The sequence below is a fragment of the Eubalaena glacialis genome, chromosome 12 (genome assembly GCF_028564815.1).
Source record: "Eubalaena glacialis isolate mEubGla1 chromosome 12, mEubGla1.1.hap2.+ XY, whole genome shotgun sequence".
In the NCBI taxonomy this organism is placed as follows: Eukaryota; Metazoa; Chordata; class Mammalia; order Artiodactyla; family Balaenidae; genus Eubalaena; species Eubalaena glacialis.
This window is the reverse complement of record NC_083727.1, coordinates 101,110,035-101,126,558: the sequence shown is the minus strand read 5'-3', so window position 1 is coordinate 101,126,558 and position 16,524 is coordinate 101,110,035. Positions and strand designations below refer to the sequence as shown.

Sequence of the window (16,524 nt, the reverse complement as noted above, 5' to 3'; positions counted from 1 at the left end):
GTGGCCTTAATTACTAATCAGAGGCAAAAATCGTATTGAACGGTAATGCTTTTGAATAATCTTTGGGGTAAGTGACTTCAGCAGCCCAGTCTGCATTAATTGAAAGAATCAGTTCTATCAGTAAATGAAATCTGTTTTGGAAACCCAAATCTCTTAATAAATTCACTTTTATACAGGGTTTATGTGTATGGTAACAACACCCACTAGTAAAGACGCTGCTTCTTAGATGAGTAATTTGAGTGGCTGGTTGACTCGAAAACTGGCTCAAGAGATCTCTGAGTAGGAGGAAGGTGTCCAAGCCTAGACAGATGTGAGAAAAGAATTGGAATCCTAAAATGTGCAAATGATAATAATGATTACAAATTTTTATTAAGCACTTAGTCTGTCAAGCCTAGTATTAGGCACTCTATAACTGTTATCTCATTAATTCTTATGACACCCCTATGAGGAAGGTATAATTATTATCTTTAGGACAGATAGGAGAGAAAACTGAGGCAAATACTGGAAGTGCACCGTCAGGACCTCCTCTTAACCACTAGGCCAAACCAAATAGCAGTTATTTCTTGATGGACCATCTTGAACTGGTTGAACCTAATTAAAATACTAATAATGCTAATAATAATTTACTGAGTGTGCTGGGCACAGAACTAAGCACTTTATGTGCATTAAACTCATCTAATTCTCTCTGGGACTCTGAGATATGTTCTCATGTTTACCCCCATTTTACAGATTAGAAGAAGACTGAGGTACAGAAATGTTAACTTGCCTAAGGTCACACAGATAAGTGGCAAAACTGGGAACTGAACTCAGAGAGTCTGAGTTCCAGGCCTTGTCTCGAAATATTTCCTCAAATGTACATATAAAAATAAATTATACGTACCTGCTTATCTGTTTTTTTCTCTTTAAAAATATTAACATCCGTTTGAAATGACAATCTGTATGATTATTTGCATATTCTGCTTATGAGTGCTAACTAACTGGTTGTTTGGCACATGTATGAGCAGTTGTGCCAAAACTTAGTAAAAACACACCTCCACAGTCTACAAGGTACTAATGGAAGTAGTGCTTTTAGTTGCCTTTATAGTTTCAGATAAATTTACTCCGAGTTAATTTTCCTCTGAATAAATGTTTAGGTTTTAAGAGTGTTTTAGTAAGTTTCTCTTTCTCCATATCAGTTATGCTCAGCTGTATCAGAGCCTGTGAATATTAAGAAAAGTTATTAAAATGTCAGTTAACAAAATTTATTTACAAATTTATTTTTAAAAATTTTAGAAAATACTTTTTGTTGTGTTCTATTGTTCAGAATATATAATTGATAGATCAGCAGTATTTTGTACTTTTTTTCCCTCAATGACCACAAGACTGACACCGTTCTGTGTTCAGTAGTTGTGGATTGTGAAGGTTATGCAGTGCACTCTGGTTGAAGGCTCTCTTTTTTAGCTCTCTCTCCTAATATTCTGAGAAAAACTTGGTCAAAATATATGTTAAGAAGGGCTTTAAATATGATCACTGTATTGGAACATTACGTATACATTGCACATATATTGGAGCTGGCATGGGTAAAATCCTTAATTTAATTTTTCTTTAGTATAGTTGATTGTAACTAAGCATTAATGTCAATAGCATTAATATAAAACATATAATCTGTAATATAATTATACAATTAATGTAAGTATAGTTGAGTGTGACCTATTTTCTATAGATCACTGTTTTAAATGAGCATTATAGTTGATGTGAGAGTCACATAGTCTTCAGATTTTCACTAGAATGTAAGATTCTTAATTTTTGGAGTCTTAAAGGGCATATTTTATAGAAAGTAAACAGAGGGAGATGTTTAATTAACAGTCTAATATTGAAAAAGTTTATTGATTGATGGTGTATATATGCCAATGAGACAGCACCTGTTTTGCTAGTTTGTTCATGTTCACAAATGACCTGTATTTCCTTATATATTTGTGCATTGCTATTCTGCTGTATGAAACTGAGAACCTGTTAAATTGGATAGATGATTAGAAGTGAGTGTAACCAATAACTACATGCCAGGTGTGACAGTGGCTTTGTTTCATGTGTGGATTGTTGTATAATCAGGAGCTCCTGCAAAATCTGTATCTAAAGTTTCCACAAGATCCTGCTGATCATGACACAATGATTTTGAGCTTGTTTTTAGGAAGGGAGCCCTCTGTTGCTTCTTATTTAATTTTGTCCTTCTGTAGTTATTTTTTGAGACAGCTGAGTTCTGGTGTTGCTGGTCCCTTTGGGATATTTTTAATTGGTTATTTTTCGTATTACAGTCCGAGACCTGCAAAATTTACAGAGCGCCCTCGGCCTGGAGTTCAAATGATCTGTTCTTCTTTTAGTGCTGGTAAGATTTTTTTTCTTCCTAATTCTCCACTTAAAGTTGTGTAAGTTGTATTCTCCACTTAAAGGGTTCTAGTGGAACACATAAAATTTTGGAAAATACTTACTGTTGTAATATAAATCATATTCTCATGTGCATACCAGGGGATGATCGTAAACTAGTTTATAAGTATTTGAACTTTGCTCGAGTTTAGCTTATATACTCATTTGATTGAGTGTATAAATTATTAAGATTTTTCTTTAAGAAGACCATAATTCTTTGGTAGGAGGGATAAAATAGTTTCAAAATTGACTGTTAAAGAATAAGTCTTTGAATAGTTATCTCTTTGAAAGAAAAGTATTTTTAAATCTGTTTTATATTTTTATGGATTTTGGAGGCACACAGAGCTAAGTAAAATTGGTTGATAGATATTTGTACATCTTTATTAATTACTTTGCTCCAGATTATTCTTATTCGCTCTTTAAAAAGTAGCGGTATAGCAATGCTAAGATTCCAATTATGTTTTGAGTTTTTGTAGCAGCATTTTGAATGGATATTAGAGTCTTTTTAAACAAATTATGATCTGGAGATTTTAAGCGAATTGATGAGAAAATGAAACACGAATTAATGTTCCTAATACCAGTTCCTTCCACGTTTATTTCCGGTTTTACCTTTTCTTTTCCTTTCATAATTGTGGAGAGCAGTAGTACCTGAGATAAGAGATTGCAGACTGAGGACATGAATCTATTTTTGCCATACTAATATCTAAACATCTTTAATTACTAGCTTCTAGATATCCACTGCTACTGCCGTGAAGACAGTTTTACTTCTAGTAGTAGCATAATTATAGGCACTACATATGCTTCAGAGTACTCTAGATGCAGTTATATATAGCACTGTTTTCAGCACTATGGGAGGGTATTGATTCCAAGAGAGAGTAAATTGCATATACAAATAACTGTAATGCAGAGTAGAATGTATTTGCTACAAGACAAAGTCTGAGTGAGAGTTCAGAGGAGAGCAGGCTTATTTGTTTACAAGTCTGTAAAGCCTGTAGTGAAGGCGCTGGGCCCTAAAAATTTGATAGGGTTTTAACAGATGGGAAATGAGGCAAGAGAGGGATTTCAGCAGAATTAAAAGACATGTTTTCTAGTAATGGTGACTGATAATTTTAACGTGATTATGTAGTTACTTGGTGAAATCATTTGTTAGAAGAAAGCTTCTATAAACATTGAAAAATTCTTCCCAGGCAAAGCTTATGTTAGCAAACTTTCTTAATTTCAGGTTAGATGTATTATATACATTAGGATAAGTATGAATAGTTTTAGAATGAAATATTAGTCATTCAACATACATTATGATAATGTTGCTTGCATTTATTATTTAATTTCCAGAGTTTCTGACATTGTGTCTTACTCATAAATGTTTGGTGTTATTCCTCAGGTGGAATGTTTCTGGCCACAGGGAGCACAGATCATATTATTAGGGTTTATTTTTTTGGATCAGGTCAGCCAGAGAAAATATCAGAATTGGAGTTTCATACTGTAAGTATTGCTGAAAAGAGTTAGATGAGTACAATTTAAATGAGTCTAACGGTTTATATTCAGGATCCTCTTTTTTGTTCATCTGTTTATATATAGGACAAAGTTGACAGTATCCAGTTTTCCAACACTAGTAACAGGTAAAATAATTATTTTTGTTTGTCAAATTGAATTCCAGTTTTTAAATTATGAAATAAAGACAATTCTTATGGTCAGGTTTTAGTTAGATTTGTATATTAATTAGCCACCTAAAATAAAGGTCTTGACTAGTTATAATGAAAAGTCAATATAGCCTTCACATGCCTGTGAACACGTCTTTATATTTTATCTGTAATAATGTTAGTTTATTTGGCCACTGTTTTTTTAATAATAGGGACTTTTATCCACCCCACATATTTTCTATACATATCCAAGTGTAAAGAAACTTAGTAGAGACTGGAAATGTATCATGATGTAATATTTGAGGCAGAACTGTTTATTGATGATAAGCTTAGATGACGTTGTGTAAGTTTTCTCATGTTCTTGTTTTAAATTAAAAAAAGATATTTCTACACCTGATTAGAATGAGTCAAGTTCTTTAATGTTGAAAGGAAAATCTGTGTTTTTCCATTGGAAAATATCAATTCTCTTTCTAAGGTAGTAAATAGTGGCCTTGAATCACTTTTGAATGTTATTTGTGAGACCTAGCCGTGCACATTAGAATGTGTGTATGTATTTAAAATTTTTAAAGCCCATGAAGTTTCAGAAATTCTTAGATTCGCAGAGAATATCAGATAGAGTAATCTCTATTATATTAGAATGCTGTGTAAGTAAAGATGAATGCTGTCTTTTTTAGCATTTTTAAAAACATAACTCTGTTGGAAAGTGCATTTTGGTAGAGCACATATGATTTTTTTCTTCGGGGGGTGGGCTCCTTTGCAGGTTTGTAAGTGGCAGTCGTGATGGGACAGCACGTATTTGGCAATTTAAACGAAGAGAATGGAAGAGTATTTTGCTGGATATGGCTACTCGTCCAGCAGGGTAAGAGATCAAATTTGAAATATTACGTAGATATAGCTAGAACATTTAAAGTTGTAAAGCTATATTACAGGTTGGTGTGACTCTCAGCCTATAAATGCATGTATCATAAACCATGTTAAAATGCTTACTTTTCTGTAATAACTAGAGGTGCTTTTGGAGATGAAGATGTTGATTTTTGCCCTGTTTGGGAAGACCTGCTGCATTAATGATTCCTTTCAGTTCAGTTTTGTTAAGAGGAGGGTGATAGTACTGTAAGAATAGCTGCAAGTTTTACTAGTTTTTTCAGAAAGCAGAACATATTATAATGTTCCGTCTGACACAGGGATGATGTGGTATATCCACTGGTTGTCTCCAGCCAAGAGAAGTTATACTACACGTTGTAACTGTTATTTTGGTTTTAATATTTTATCATTTTTCTCTGTTTGTATTTGTGTGTGGTAGTCTCGGAAGGGAGAGCAAAGTAGTTAGCAGGGAATGACAGCAACAGCAAAAGATGGCGAGTGAGCAGCATGGCACAGAGTTCCTGGATCCAGAAAGAGTTAAAGCCAGTAATATTTACTCGAGGTCATCTATTACTAAGGACTTAGGAGTGCTGGAATCCTGATTTTGCTGACTCCGTGCAGTGATTTTTGCCATCGTTCTTTGTTGGTTCAAACTATTCTTAATTACCGTGTTAAACAATAGTTAGTTATCCATGTTAATAAATGTAACCTATAAGAAAATACATTTAGGTTTTTGTCATATTGGTATTTTAATAAATAATATCAGTGTAAACAAATACTGCCTCCATCACTTTCAGCCAAAACCTTCAAGGGATAGAAGATAAAATCACAAAAATGAAAGTAACTATGGTAGCATGGGATCGGCATGACAATACAGTTATAACTGCAGTTAATAACATGACTCTGAAAGTTTGGAATTCTTACACCGGTCAACTAATTCATGTCCTGATGGTGAGAAACAAAGACTAATTTTTAATTGGTATAAACTGAAGCTGATTGTAGAATAGAATATTTTCATTAAGAAATAAAGTCTTTTATATTATCTGAGATCTCTTACTTGCTGGCTGGGTAACAGGTCTTTGTGGGAGAATGGAAATAATTTTAAAATGCACTTAAACAGGTTTGGCTTAGAAATACAGATCTTGCTATTTTTTAGTATGCAGGGCTGGATCAGTAAATAATATTCTCAGGTTTCACCAAATGATAGCAAATCCCTGGACAGTGATACTAGCTCAGCTTTGTTATTATACATCGATAAATTTGAAGATTTTTACCACTTTAATAACTCTTAAAACTCATATTTTAGAAATGTTGTCCTGTTGGTGTTTGAATTTTCTTTTTATCTTTTAATATTTGTAATGCTTTGCCACTTAAAAAATATTTCAGGGTCATGAAGATGAGGTATTTGTTCTTGAGCCACACCCGTTCGATCCAAGAGTTCTCTTTTCTGCTGGTCATGATGGAAATGTGATAGTGTGGGATCTGGCAAGAGGCGTCAAAATTCGATCTTATTTCAATATGGTAATTATCAGTCTCTTCATTTTATGGCTGTTAAAGACCTGGGGAGTTCTTGACACAGGTCCCCTGCATATCACAAAGGAAATCCATTTAAGAAACGGTTCAGACATTGTTTCCACTTTAAGTTTCAAAAAAGAGTTATTATTTATTCCATACTTCTATTGAGATACTAAATTTAAAAGAAAATTGATGTGCGTATTACAATACCTGTGTATTGTGATAACTGGTTTAGTTTTTAAAATACTTTTAATAGTGAAACTTTGGTGAGAAACTCACAAGTATGAAAAGACAATATAGAGAAGAAAAATGTTTGGAAAACCATGTGAAGAAATTATAAATAAATATTTATATTGTGTTATTGTATTTCATCAGCAGTCCTCCAGTGCAACAGAATTTGATTCAAATATATCCATTTTAAAATTAAAGCCAAAGCAACAGGTATTCTTGCCTTTTATCAAGTTATGGTATGTTAGGTATTTATTTGGGTTAAGCCCTTTTCCCTCCACATTTTGTTTCTTGTATAGATATTTAGCATATTTTGCTGAGTATTTGAATTGCAGTGGTTTAATATCACATACAACTCGTGCAGTGTTTCCACTCCTCTAACTACTGTATGAAGGCAAAAGCGCTCCGCTCCTCACATGCTGCTGTTGTGTATCTAGGCATACTTTTTTTTGTCTACTTCCTGTATATCAGGGCTGCCTTTCAACAAAGAAAACAAAAAGGAAGGCATGTGTTTCTACTATTTCAGCATTTTTAAATTAAAAAAAAAATAAATTATAAAAACCTCTAGTAATAAATCATAAAGCAATACAATTAATAGTGTGTGGCCAGAATTATTTTGCAAAAAAAAACTATTTGACAAAAAACAGTCATTTGTAAAATATAATGGCTTGTGAAAAATTTCATAAAAGTGACACTACTTGATTGATAATCATAATAAAGTGACTTCTATGTAGTAAGCAAGCAGAATATAAAAGGAATTTTTATTAGTGAAGAAATTAACTTTAGCTGTTGTCGTGGATATGCCTTAATGTACATAAGGTAAGATATACAATTGGTCAAATTCTTATTTTTCTAAAAAGACAGTGTTAATTATTTGGGGTACAAGTGTTAGTGATAGATGGATTTCCTTAGTGATTATGTGTATAGAGAAGAATTTTTGAAAAGCGAATCTTTAAATATGCTCGCAAAGAATTTTTTCTTTTCTCCTCCTCTGTCCTTGCGTTTCTGATTTGCTTCTTTTTGGAACATCTCTGCTGAATTAGGAAATAAGTCATATCTCAGTTTGCCTTTATAGCTTCAAAAGAACACAAATTGTGGGCTATACATGTTAGTTTCATATTTTCAGAGGTCATTGATGTATTAGTAGAGTGTTTGGAGGGAAAGTGTTCTCTCATACTTGAATATTGCTTTCACCTTTAAGTTATAAAGGTGAATTTATCCTCATCAGGTAAGTTGATCACACTAATATTCCACATTATCAGTAGATACAAAAATTGCAGCACCTTGAGATTGAAGTGACTTGCTCTTAGACCAATAAAAATTAGTGATATAACCAGGAGTAGAAGTCAGCCATATTATATGGTATGCTCTTTGAAATTAGGTAAGGGATTAGTTACATTACTGCCTTAAAACGTATTATTTGCTTAGTAAGAGTTTTAGATAAAGCTATTTTCCTGTTCTTTCTATGAATAAGAGAGAGAAAAGCCTCTAAAGGGCGGAAGAAACAAATTTTTGTAATAGTAGAACTGGATGGTATCTATTGAATCTTCAAACTGTGAGAAAAACAAAACATAGACTAAAAAGGATTAAAAATATATCTTGCATTTAAAAAGCTGGAACATAAGCTACCCCTCATCACATTAAAATATAGATACTCACTTTAATTTTTTGCATGCTTTTTAATAGCTTCCAAAATCCTTCTACTTTGAAAATACTTAATACCTCATTTGGGTCTCATGAAAACCTTGTAATATAATTAGGGTAGATTTTATTGTTACTGGTTTTATGAATGGAGAAACTGTACAGAGATGAAGTGATTTGCCCAGGTTTACGTAAATCACAAAGCTATCGTACGGGCATTTGGGGTTTAAACCCATGATTTTTGTCCCCTGTTAATGTGTTCTTAATGCTATCTCTAGTTGTGGTTGGTCATTACATAGCTAATTCCCCAGCTATGTCCAGTTAGTGATATGTCCAGGGGGAAAATGTTTTCATAATGATAGTAACTTCGAGTAGATCTTTTGAGATCTTATTATGTAGCTTGATGATTTTTCTGTCTCTTAATTTACAAGTTACCTAAGTGCCCTACTTTTTGCTCTTCACTCCTTTGTTCATTTCATTGTTTTTTTTTTTTTAATCTATAGGCAGATAGAAGATAAAGCATCCAGCATTGCTATTAAGAAAATAAAAACCATTTGAGGGAGAAGTAGAAGCTTGTGTTCACTGTCTGCTATCATGAATGTTGAGTTTTGGCTATAGTTATAACTATTTGGCTGTGTGTAGCTAATCAGTAAGTTTTTGAGTTACTAAAATAACATAGAAGTTGATCAAGTACAAATTCAATCCATGATATTAAATTGTACTAGTAATCATAAGTTCAATTTAATAAATACCTTTTGATCACCATGTAGAGGGATTCGTTATAGTATCTTGGATGATTTAAGGATGAATAATTCTAGTGGAATATACCCCATTTCTAGACTAGAAATTGTAAAAGTTTACACAAAGTATTGAGATTAAGTAGTATTTCATTTGAGTTTTTAGATTGAAGCTTATAAGTATTGAATAAATTCACTATTACACCTATGGCCAGAAAATAAGGAATGTAAACTGTACCTTTAAAAGAGCAAAAATTCTATATACAAATTCTTAAAAATACAGGTTTTTATCAAGCATATTTTGAGAGTACTGCTTTAATATTAGTCTTTTTATGATAATTGAATTTTCTACTTGAAATTTATAATGCTTTGCGAAAAGTAATGAAATCATGTAACAAATAATTATTTTATGTTAATCAGTATTCAGTGTACTTTTCTCACCTATTACAGAAATTAAAAATCTTTAAAAAATTTTTAGAATAAAAAATCTTATGTCTTCAGTGGTTTCAAAGGTTGAATGTTTTAAAAGTCCATGTTTGACGTATGGTAATTGCATTTTAATAGATTTATTAATAAAGTTAATAAATTTTAAAATATTTTGAAACATTAACATTTTATTGTAGTATGGCACGTGATATTCATCATTCAGATAAATTTTCTAATTCCTTTTTTCTTTTTCCTGTATCAAGTACAGTTTTTAAAATATTTTAGCACCACCTAAATCTGTAAACAGATTAAAAGATTTAAGATTGAGAGTTGAGATAAAAATATTTAATTTCTTGTATGCTTACATAATCCCCTAATTCATTTCATTTCAAAATCTTATAAATTCTCAACTTGCTGCTGGTGTTGTCTAGAAAAACTGATGGGGTTATTTTCCTCATTTTTATTGCTAGCTTTCCTCTTAATAGAGGATCTGAATGATAAAAGCAGTTGTGGGTGGGTGCTGGGTTTGTTTTTGTTACTTGGAAGAAGTGTATGATGAGATGGTATAACTCAGGGTATCAAATGGGACAGACAATACATGCTCCTTTCACTCCCCTGCCCCTCTGTTGTTTCATCTTTAACTAAAAATAAAATAACGTAAACTTTTAAAAGCATTTGTTGGAAAAGCATAATATGTAAGGTGGAAGGCTCGAGCCTTTCTTTCCTCTTTTTTAATGAAACAGAGAAAGAAGCTAAAGAGAATATTGTAGAGGAGGTTGTGAACATAAGATAACTTTATTCTTTTAAAAAAAAAAAAAAACAAACCTAAATTCTAGGCCTTAAGCTGTACTTATTTACATTCGTCGACTACCTCTGTCAATTATTCATGTTTCAGCTGAATAGATCCTATATAGCTTGAGTATTCAGGGCAAAAGTTGAGTATTTGGGGATATTTTATTGAAGACTGATAGTGTATATTAAGAATATTTCAAACTATTGATGTATAGTTGAGCAAGCCCATGTTCTGTCTTTGGATGTGACAGGAGGTATCTTGTTTTGATAAGAGTTGTTCTAAATTCTAGTTAAAAGGCTGTAAACTATTAAATGCTAAGAGGCAGATAAATTATTTCACAGAATAACTTGAAAATGTGTGCAGACTCTCTGAACTAAAGTTGAGGGGTTTTGTATTATATTCCCCATACCCCCAAAAGAGGTAGGCAAGTTTAGAAGTTTAATACAACCATAAATGTTCCTAAAATACAAAGTTGTTTTTTATAGCCTTTTTTCCCTTTAAATTATCACAGTACAGCTAAGTTTTAACTACAAGTTTAATGAAATGAGTATTAACTTAATTTGAAAAGATATGAAAAGTGACTTTGAAATTTCTTAGTACTAGGCCATTTTATTATTAGGTAGAAAATAAAGATGTTTAGAGTGGGATTTGTAGCTTTCCTCGTGTCTCTGGCACTTTTGCTTTATCTTTTCTGCTCTCTTTTCTATATTTCTATTGTTCTAGCTGTGTCTGTCTGTCTGTCTCTTTCTCTCCATATCGTTCTATTTCTGTAATGTTATTCAAAGCTCTAGTTTGTTGCCTTTTGTCTGGTTTTGATTTTAATTGAAGAGTACAGTGTCTCTGGCTAGAAAGCAATTTTACTGAATTTGATTTTTGCTTTGCTTTTGTTGTTTCATGGGTAAATTCCAAATAACAGTTTTCATTTATTTAATTAAATTTTCCTTATTTTTTATAATTGTTAACCTTTCTTTTACTTGAGATTTTTAAAAAATGTTCCAGTGTCCACTAATCCAGAACAATATATTTCTCCTTGCAACGTTCCAAACAAGCAGAGGCTGCCAATCCACCACTCAGAATTTTTGCACATGCATACTTCTGACATTAACGTGTTCTCAGTGTGACCTCTAGTTTAGTTTTGGACGATTGTAGCTGCATGTATCTAGGAAAGGGAGAAAGAAGCTCGAAATAGGTATATCTCGTATCGTGTTCTCTTGTGAACCAAGATTTCAAGACTTTTCTTTCTCTTCCTCTCTCTTCCTCCATCTCTCTTTCTCTTTCCTTTTTTCTTTTTCTTTCTCTCCTTCCTTCCCTCTTTCGTTCCTTCCCTTTTATCTCATTACCTATGTATCATCATCTAACAAGATGTCATATACCTGCACTCTGTTTGTTAAAAGGATTTTTCTGATGCTTCCATTCTTTGTTTCAGCCTCTCTGCATAAGAAATTACCTTCAGTCTTCTGATTATAAACTTCAGTTATTGTCATTTTCTTTCAGGTTTCTGGGGTTCTTTAGATTCTGTCTGTCTCTTTCTCATCTATATCTTGATATCAAAAACATATCTCAATATTTGTTACCATGAATGTGAGCTTGTCATACTATATTATATTTGGTGAATTACTTTTTTATGTAGTAATTCTTTGACATGTTCCATGAGTTGCTATCAAAAGGATATTTTGAGATTTGATAGTTATAAGGGAAAGTATGTAAAATTACAGAATGTAAACATGCAGGTGGAAACATTTTGATTAGCAGATACTTGAGTGATTTTATACATAAACACAAAATATGGGAAGAGTAAGACGTGGTCCTTTTTTTATTTTTGTTTTTAATCCAGCTTGCAGTTAAGTTGGGGAGATAAAATATACCTGAAAACATAAGTATGGCCAAATAGTTTGAAATGGTAGCGTGGCATATGAGAAAAGATAATTGGTATATCTAAGGATGTAAGGATAACTTCAGGGTGGATGGTCAGAGGAGGAAGAATTGGAATTATGCCTTGAAAGATAAATAACAATTGTGTCAGAAGATAATTTTATAAGTAAGAGGAATATTATTTAAATAGCCAAATAAGAAATGTTAAGGCATGTTCATAGAGTAATTTGGAAAGTTTTTCTGGAATAGACTTTGAAAAATGGGTGATAAAATGAAAAGCATAAATTGAAGTGGCTTGTTGGTGCCCTCAAATTACTTGTAAACATAAAGAGTAGTTAACCTAGTGGGGGTTTTGGTGAATTACTTTATATTCTAGAAACTTAAGAGAAAAATATTTTGGTTGCCAGTGGTAGTGTTTCAGGTATGAAATTGGATAGGTGGGGGAGATCTGCTTTCATCAGTGACATCATGATGAAACATTGTAGCGACAGGTAGTAAATTTGTGAAAGAAAAACATACGTAGGACTTGGTGTTCTGTGATGATAGAAGGATTAGAGCTAGAGAGTGACAGAATATTTAATAAATGTGTTAAGAGTATTGAGCCTGGGTGATCTTGACAACAGTGATACTCTTAATGGAAATATGAGAGATGTGAAAGAAAACTGATTTTTTTAATACGTTTATTGTGACGTAGTGTTGGACTTTTTGTGGAAGTGGACAGCCAGCACTTGGAGATAGACTACTTGGAGAGGCTAGTTGTAGAGAAAAAGAAATGTAGTCTTCCGTGTAGAAAGATGTCTACCTCCTCATGGAGACAGAGAGGACAGTGTAGAGGGCTTAAAACTAAACCTTTAGAAATACAGTTGGCCCTTGAACAACATTGGCTTGAGTTGTGCAGGTCCACTTACATGCGGATTTTTTCAATAGTAAATACTATAGTACTACCCAGTCCGCGGTTGGTTGAATCCACGGGATGCAGACCGTCGATACAGAGGAACTGCGTTTATATGGAGGGCTGGCTATATAGTTATATGTGGATTTTTGACTGTGCCAAGGGTTGGCGCCCCTAACCTCCTTCATTGTTTAAGGGTCAACCTTAGTCATGTTTAGCGGAATGGAGAAGAGATTACAATCTCCAGAAAGTGTGTTGGGAAGACACCATGCTATGTCAGAGAGGCCAAAGGAGGAGAATCAGTTTCAAGGAGGACTTGATTAATAGTATTACCTCCCTCAGAGAAATCAGAATACGGGTAAACAAAATGGTGTTAAATTTGAAGATGAGTTATTTATTTTGGTAATACATTTTTCTTTTGATGAATGTTAGAGTTGATTCTTCAGAATCACTTTTATATATCTACTGGTTTTATTAAGCCAGTTACAACAGTTTCCTTTTTTATATAAACTTATTTATCTTGGCACCATTTATTTTCAATAGCTATCTTTAATTCATATGTAATAATGTTACAATTAAAGAATTTTCAATGTTAAAGTAAACATTTATTTAGGAATAATCTTTTAAAGTAACTTGATGACACCTGGACTGTTGGAGTGTGGATAGCTTCCCTTAAGATATATTCTTGGTTTACATTGTTACTATAGTAGTAATTAGAAGGTGACCTAAGCATATTTTAACCATAGGTATGACAGTGTCTATCTCCAGTATCTAGTGTACATTCTTAATTAAGTTTTATTTTCCCCCAGGTTGATAAGCTTTAAAGGTTCTTTATACATAAGGAAGACTTTCTAAGGGTAATTCTTAGCATAAATTTAGTTTCTCAGCTCTTTTATTCTTGGGATATGAATCTATCCCATAAAATTATTAGGCTATTTTGAAAGGTTCCTAATTTGAAATTGCTGAGTATTTTCTAGGTGAGATACTTACTCCCTTCTAATCAATGGTATATTTTAAAAAATGAATGAGACCGCAAAATTGACTGTGGTCATAGACTTGGAATAATTCCATAAAAGGATGATTCTGCCTAAGAAAGCCAATATTTTTAAGCATCCTGATTTGTGTTGAGTTCCTTTAGGAGTACATACTTCTCATATTCATCTCTATGTGTGTTCCTCACAATTGATGTAATTTAGACCCTGTAATTTTAGTCTGCATTCTGGTGCTTTTAGCATACCTCATTTTCAGATTGTCCAGTTCTTCCAAAAAAGGCTTCCTGAATATTAGGTGTTAGGATTTTAGAAGTGGGTAGGACTCTAGTGATCACTGAAATGACCTTTATCATTTCCCAGAAATATTAAGTGATTTACCCATTACTAGAGGAGAGGTCTCTTCAGTCTTAGGTGTCACTCTTCTGTCTCCTTTAATTATGCATCTTTCTACTTCACAAGAATTATATTAGAAGTTGTGGATTGTATTCTGCCTTGAAAAGGGTACTAGTATTCTTCATTAAATATGACAATTCTATCATCATCAAAGCTCTTAATTCATAAGTTTTTGCATTGATTTAATTTTTTTCCAAGTTCAGTGTAAACTTCTAAACTAACAAGATTGTGCTGCTCATTTCTTGGAAATATTTCTAGAATTCTTTAGTCAGTATGAGAATTTTCCTACAAAGGAGTCATTATTTTAACTTGTCTGGTCTTTTCATCTCTTAACTTTAAAAAACAAAACAAAATAACCTTATCACAGTCGCTGAATGTATTTTTCTATTTTCTTTTAAGTCCTATTCTTCTTGAAATTTTTACACTTATTAGTGAATATTACCTCATGGATTTTCTCAACTTTCCTTACTGTGGTTTAGCAAGTATGAGTTTTATTATGTGGTCTTTGTTTACATATGTCCCAAATAATGTTTAGCAAGCATACTTGATATTATTAGGGGAATAGTTCATCTAAAATTCACTGATTTTGAAAATTTGTTATTATTCATTTCTTTCTATTTTTAAACTTACTAGAGCATGCTATAAGTACTAGCATAAGTTATGTACAATATTAAATTTTATGTTGACTTTTTCTGTTGAGCATTTAATTTTATGATAGGTTCATATACCTTTTTATCTAAATGTATTTTTTAATTGAAGTGTAGTTGATATATAATATATATAGGTGCATATAACTTTAATATGAATAGAAAGGATATTTTCTTCCTTTTAGTTTTTGAACGTAAATCTCATTGCTTTCTAGTTACACATGCATATTCAAATAGTGCCTTCATTATTAAATTTTTTCTTTAAGAATTCTTAGTCATAAATATTCTGACCCTGGTTTAAGAAGATGAAATCCTTTTCAGAGAGAAGTATTTAACTATTTTTAATGGTTGGCTTAGTTAATTATAGCATAAATCATAAAAATAGCTAGGGTATATTTAGCTATATAGGAAAGTAAAATATTTTCCTACTTTGTATCAACTGGAAAGGCTAGACAGCATTTTGTAGTTAGGGCTGTTTATTATCTGAGGAGCTTTTTCTGAAGATAAAGTTGGCATTTTACATAGTAAGGTTATGGGCACCTTTTCTAATTGGTTTGTAAGTAAAGCAGATCCATTGTCTTCTTTAATGAACAGTTAATCCAAATAATGTACTTTTGAAATACACTTTCATATTCTCCATATAAAAGTCACTCTGGAGTTATGCAAATGGCTTATACCAAGAGAATTTGTACCATCCTGCCATATTCACAGTGGCATGTGTTATTGTATAGCAACACAGTGATCTTCAATAGGATTGCTATTTTTTCTTTGCTTTTTTAGAGCTTTAGAAGTTCTGCCTCTCCCAAGTATTCTCTCAGAGATCTTCTACCAACTGTAAATGTGGCAACATTGGTAGGTAGCATGGGTATAGGGTTGATAAATCCTCACCACCACTCCCCCCCCGCCACCTCCCCAAAAGAAGAATGTAGAGCAAGATTGTCTAAACATTATATAAAGGATACCATGCTTGTGAACATCCATCAGACATACTTTGGCATTGCTGAGTCAAACTCTCAGATCTCTTCCTCTGTTCTACCGTATACTTAGAATTGTAAACTTAGAATAGTATTACAGTTCTGGGAGCATTTATTATATTAAATTTATAAAGTAGTTGGGGTTTTTTTGTTTTTTGTTTGTTTTCTCTGTCTCGAGTGAATTGAGGTAAATAAAACATCTAACAACACATGGCCAAGACACTTTTAATTCTTTGGTCTTGAGTTTTTTATGTAAAATTCTATATAGAGGTAAACTTTGTTCGTGCGATTAGGTATTATAACGGTTCATGTAACTTTTTATTTCCCTAGACAACACTGAAAAATAGAGATGTGAATCCTGACATTTCTGCTTATATTCTTTCGTTTTTGGAAAGTACGAAGCTATATAGCTACTAATACCCTTAGGTTAATCTGGAGAAGTAGTTCTGTTCTTTCTTATTTTTGAATAGTTTTAAAGTAGACTTGGAATCAGTTCCCTTTCTCTGTTATCTT

The 16,524-nt window shown here is 32.5% G+C and overlaps 1 protein-coding gene across 4 annotated transcripts in view; it reads left to right on the top strand.

Annotated features, from left to right (window-relative positions):
• Positions 1 to 16,524, top strand: part of PHIP (pleckstrin homology domain interacting protein) — a 122,004-nt gene that overhangs the window by 49,483 nt on the left and 55,997 nt on the right. For all 4 annotated transcript variants that reach the window (XM_061207605.1, XM_061207604.1, XM_061207606.1 and 1 more), the window contains exons 10-15: positions 2,292 to 2,362; positions 3,782 to 3,882; positions 3,979 to 4,019; positions 4,801 to 4,899; positions 5,699 to 5,852; positions 6,288 to 6,422. In XM_061207605.1, the coding sequence (XP_061063588.1) occupies positions 2,292 to 2,362; positions 3,782 to 3,882; positions 3,979 to 4,019; positions 4,801 to 4,899; positions 5,699 to 5,852; positions 6,288 to 6,422 (601 nt within the window). The remainder of the gene's footprint in view (positions 1 to 2,291; positions 2,363 to 3,781; positions 3,883 to 3,978; positions 4,020 to 4,800; positions 4,900 to 5,698; positions 5,853 to 6,287; positions 6,423 to 16,524) is intronic.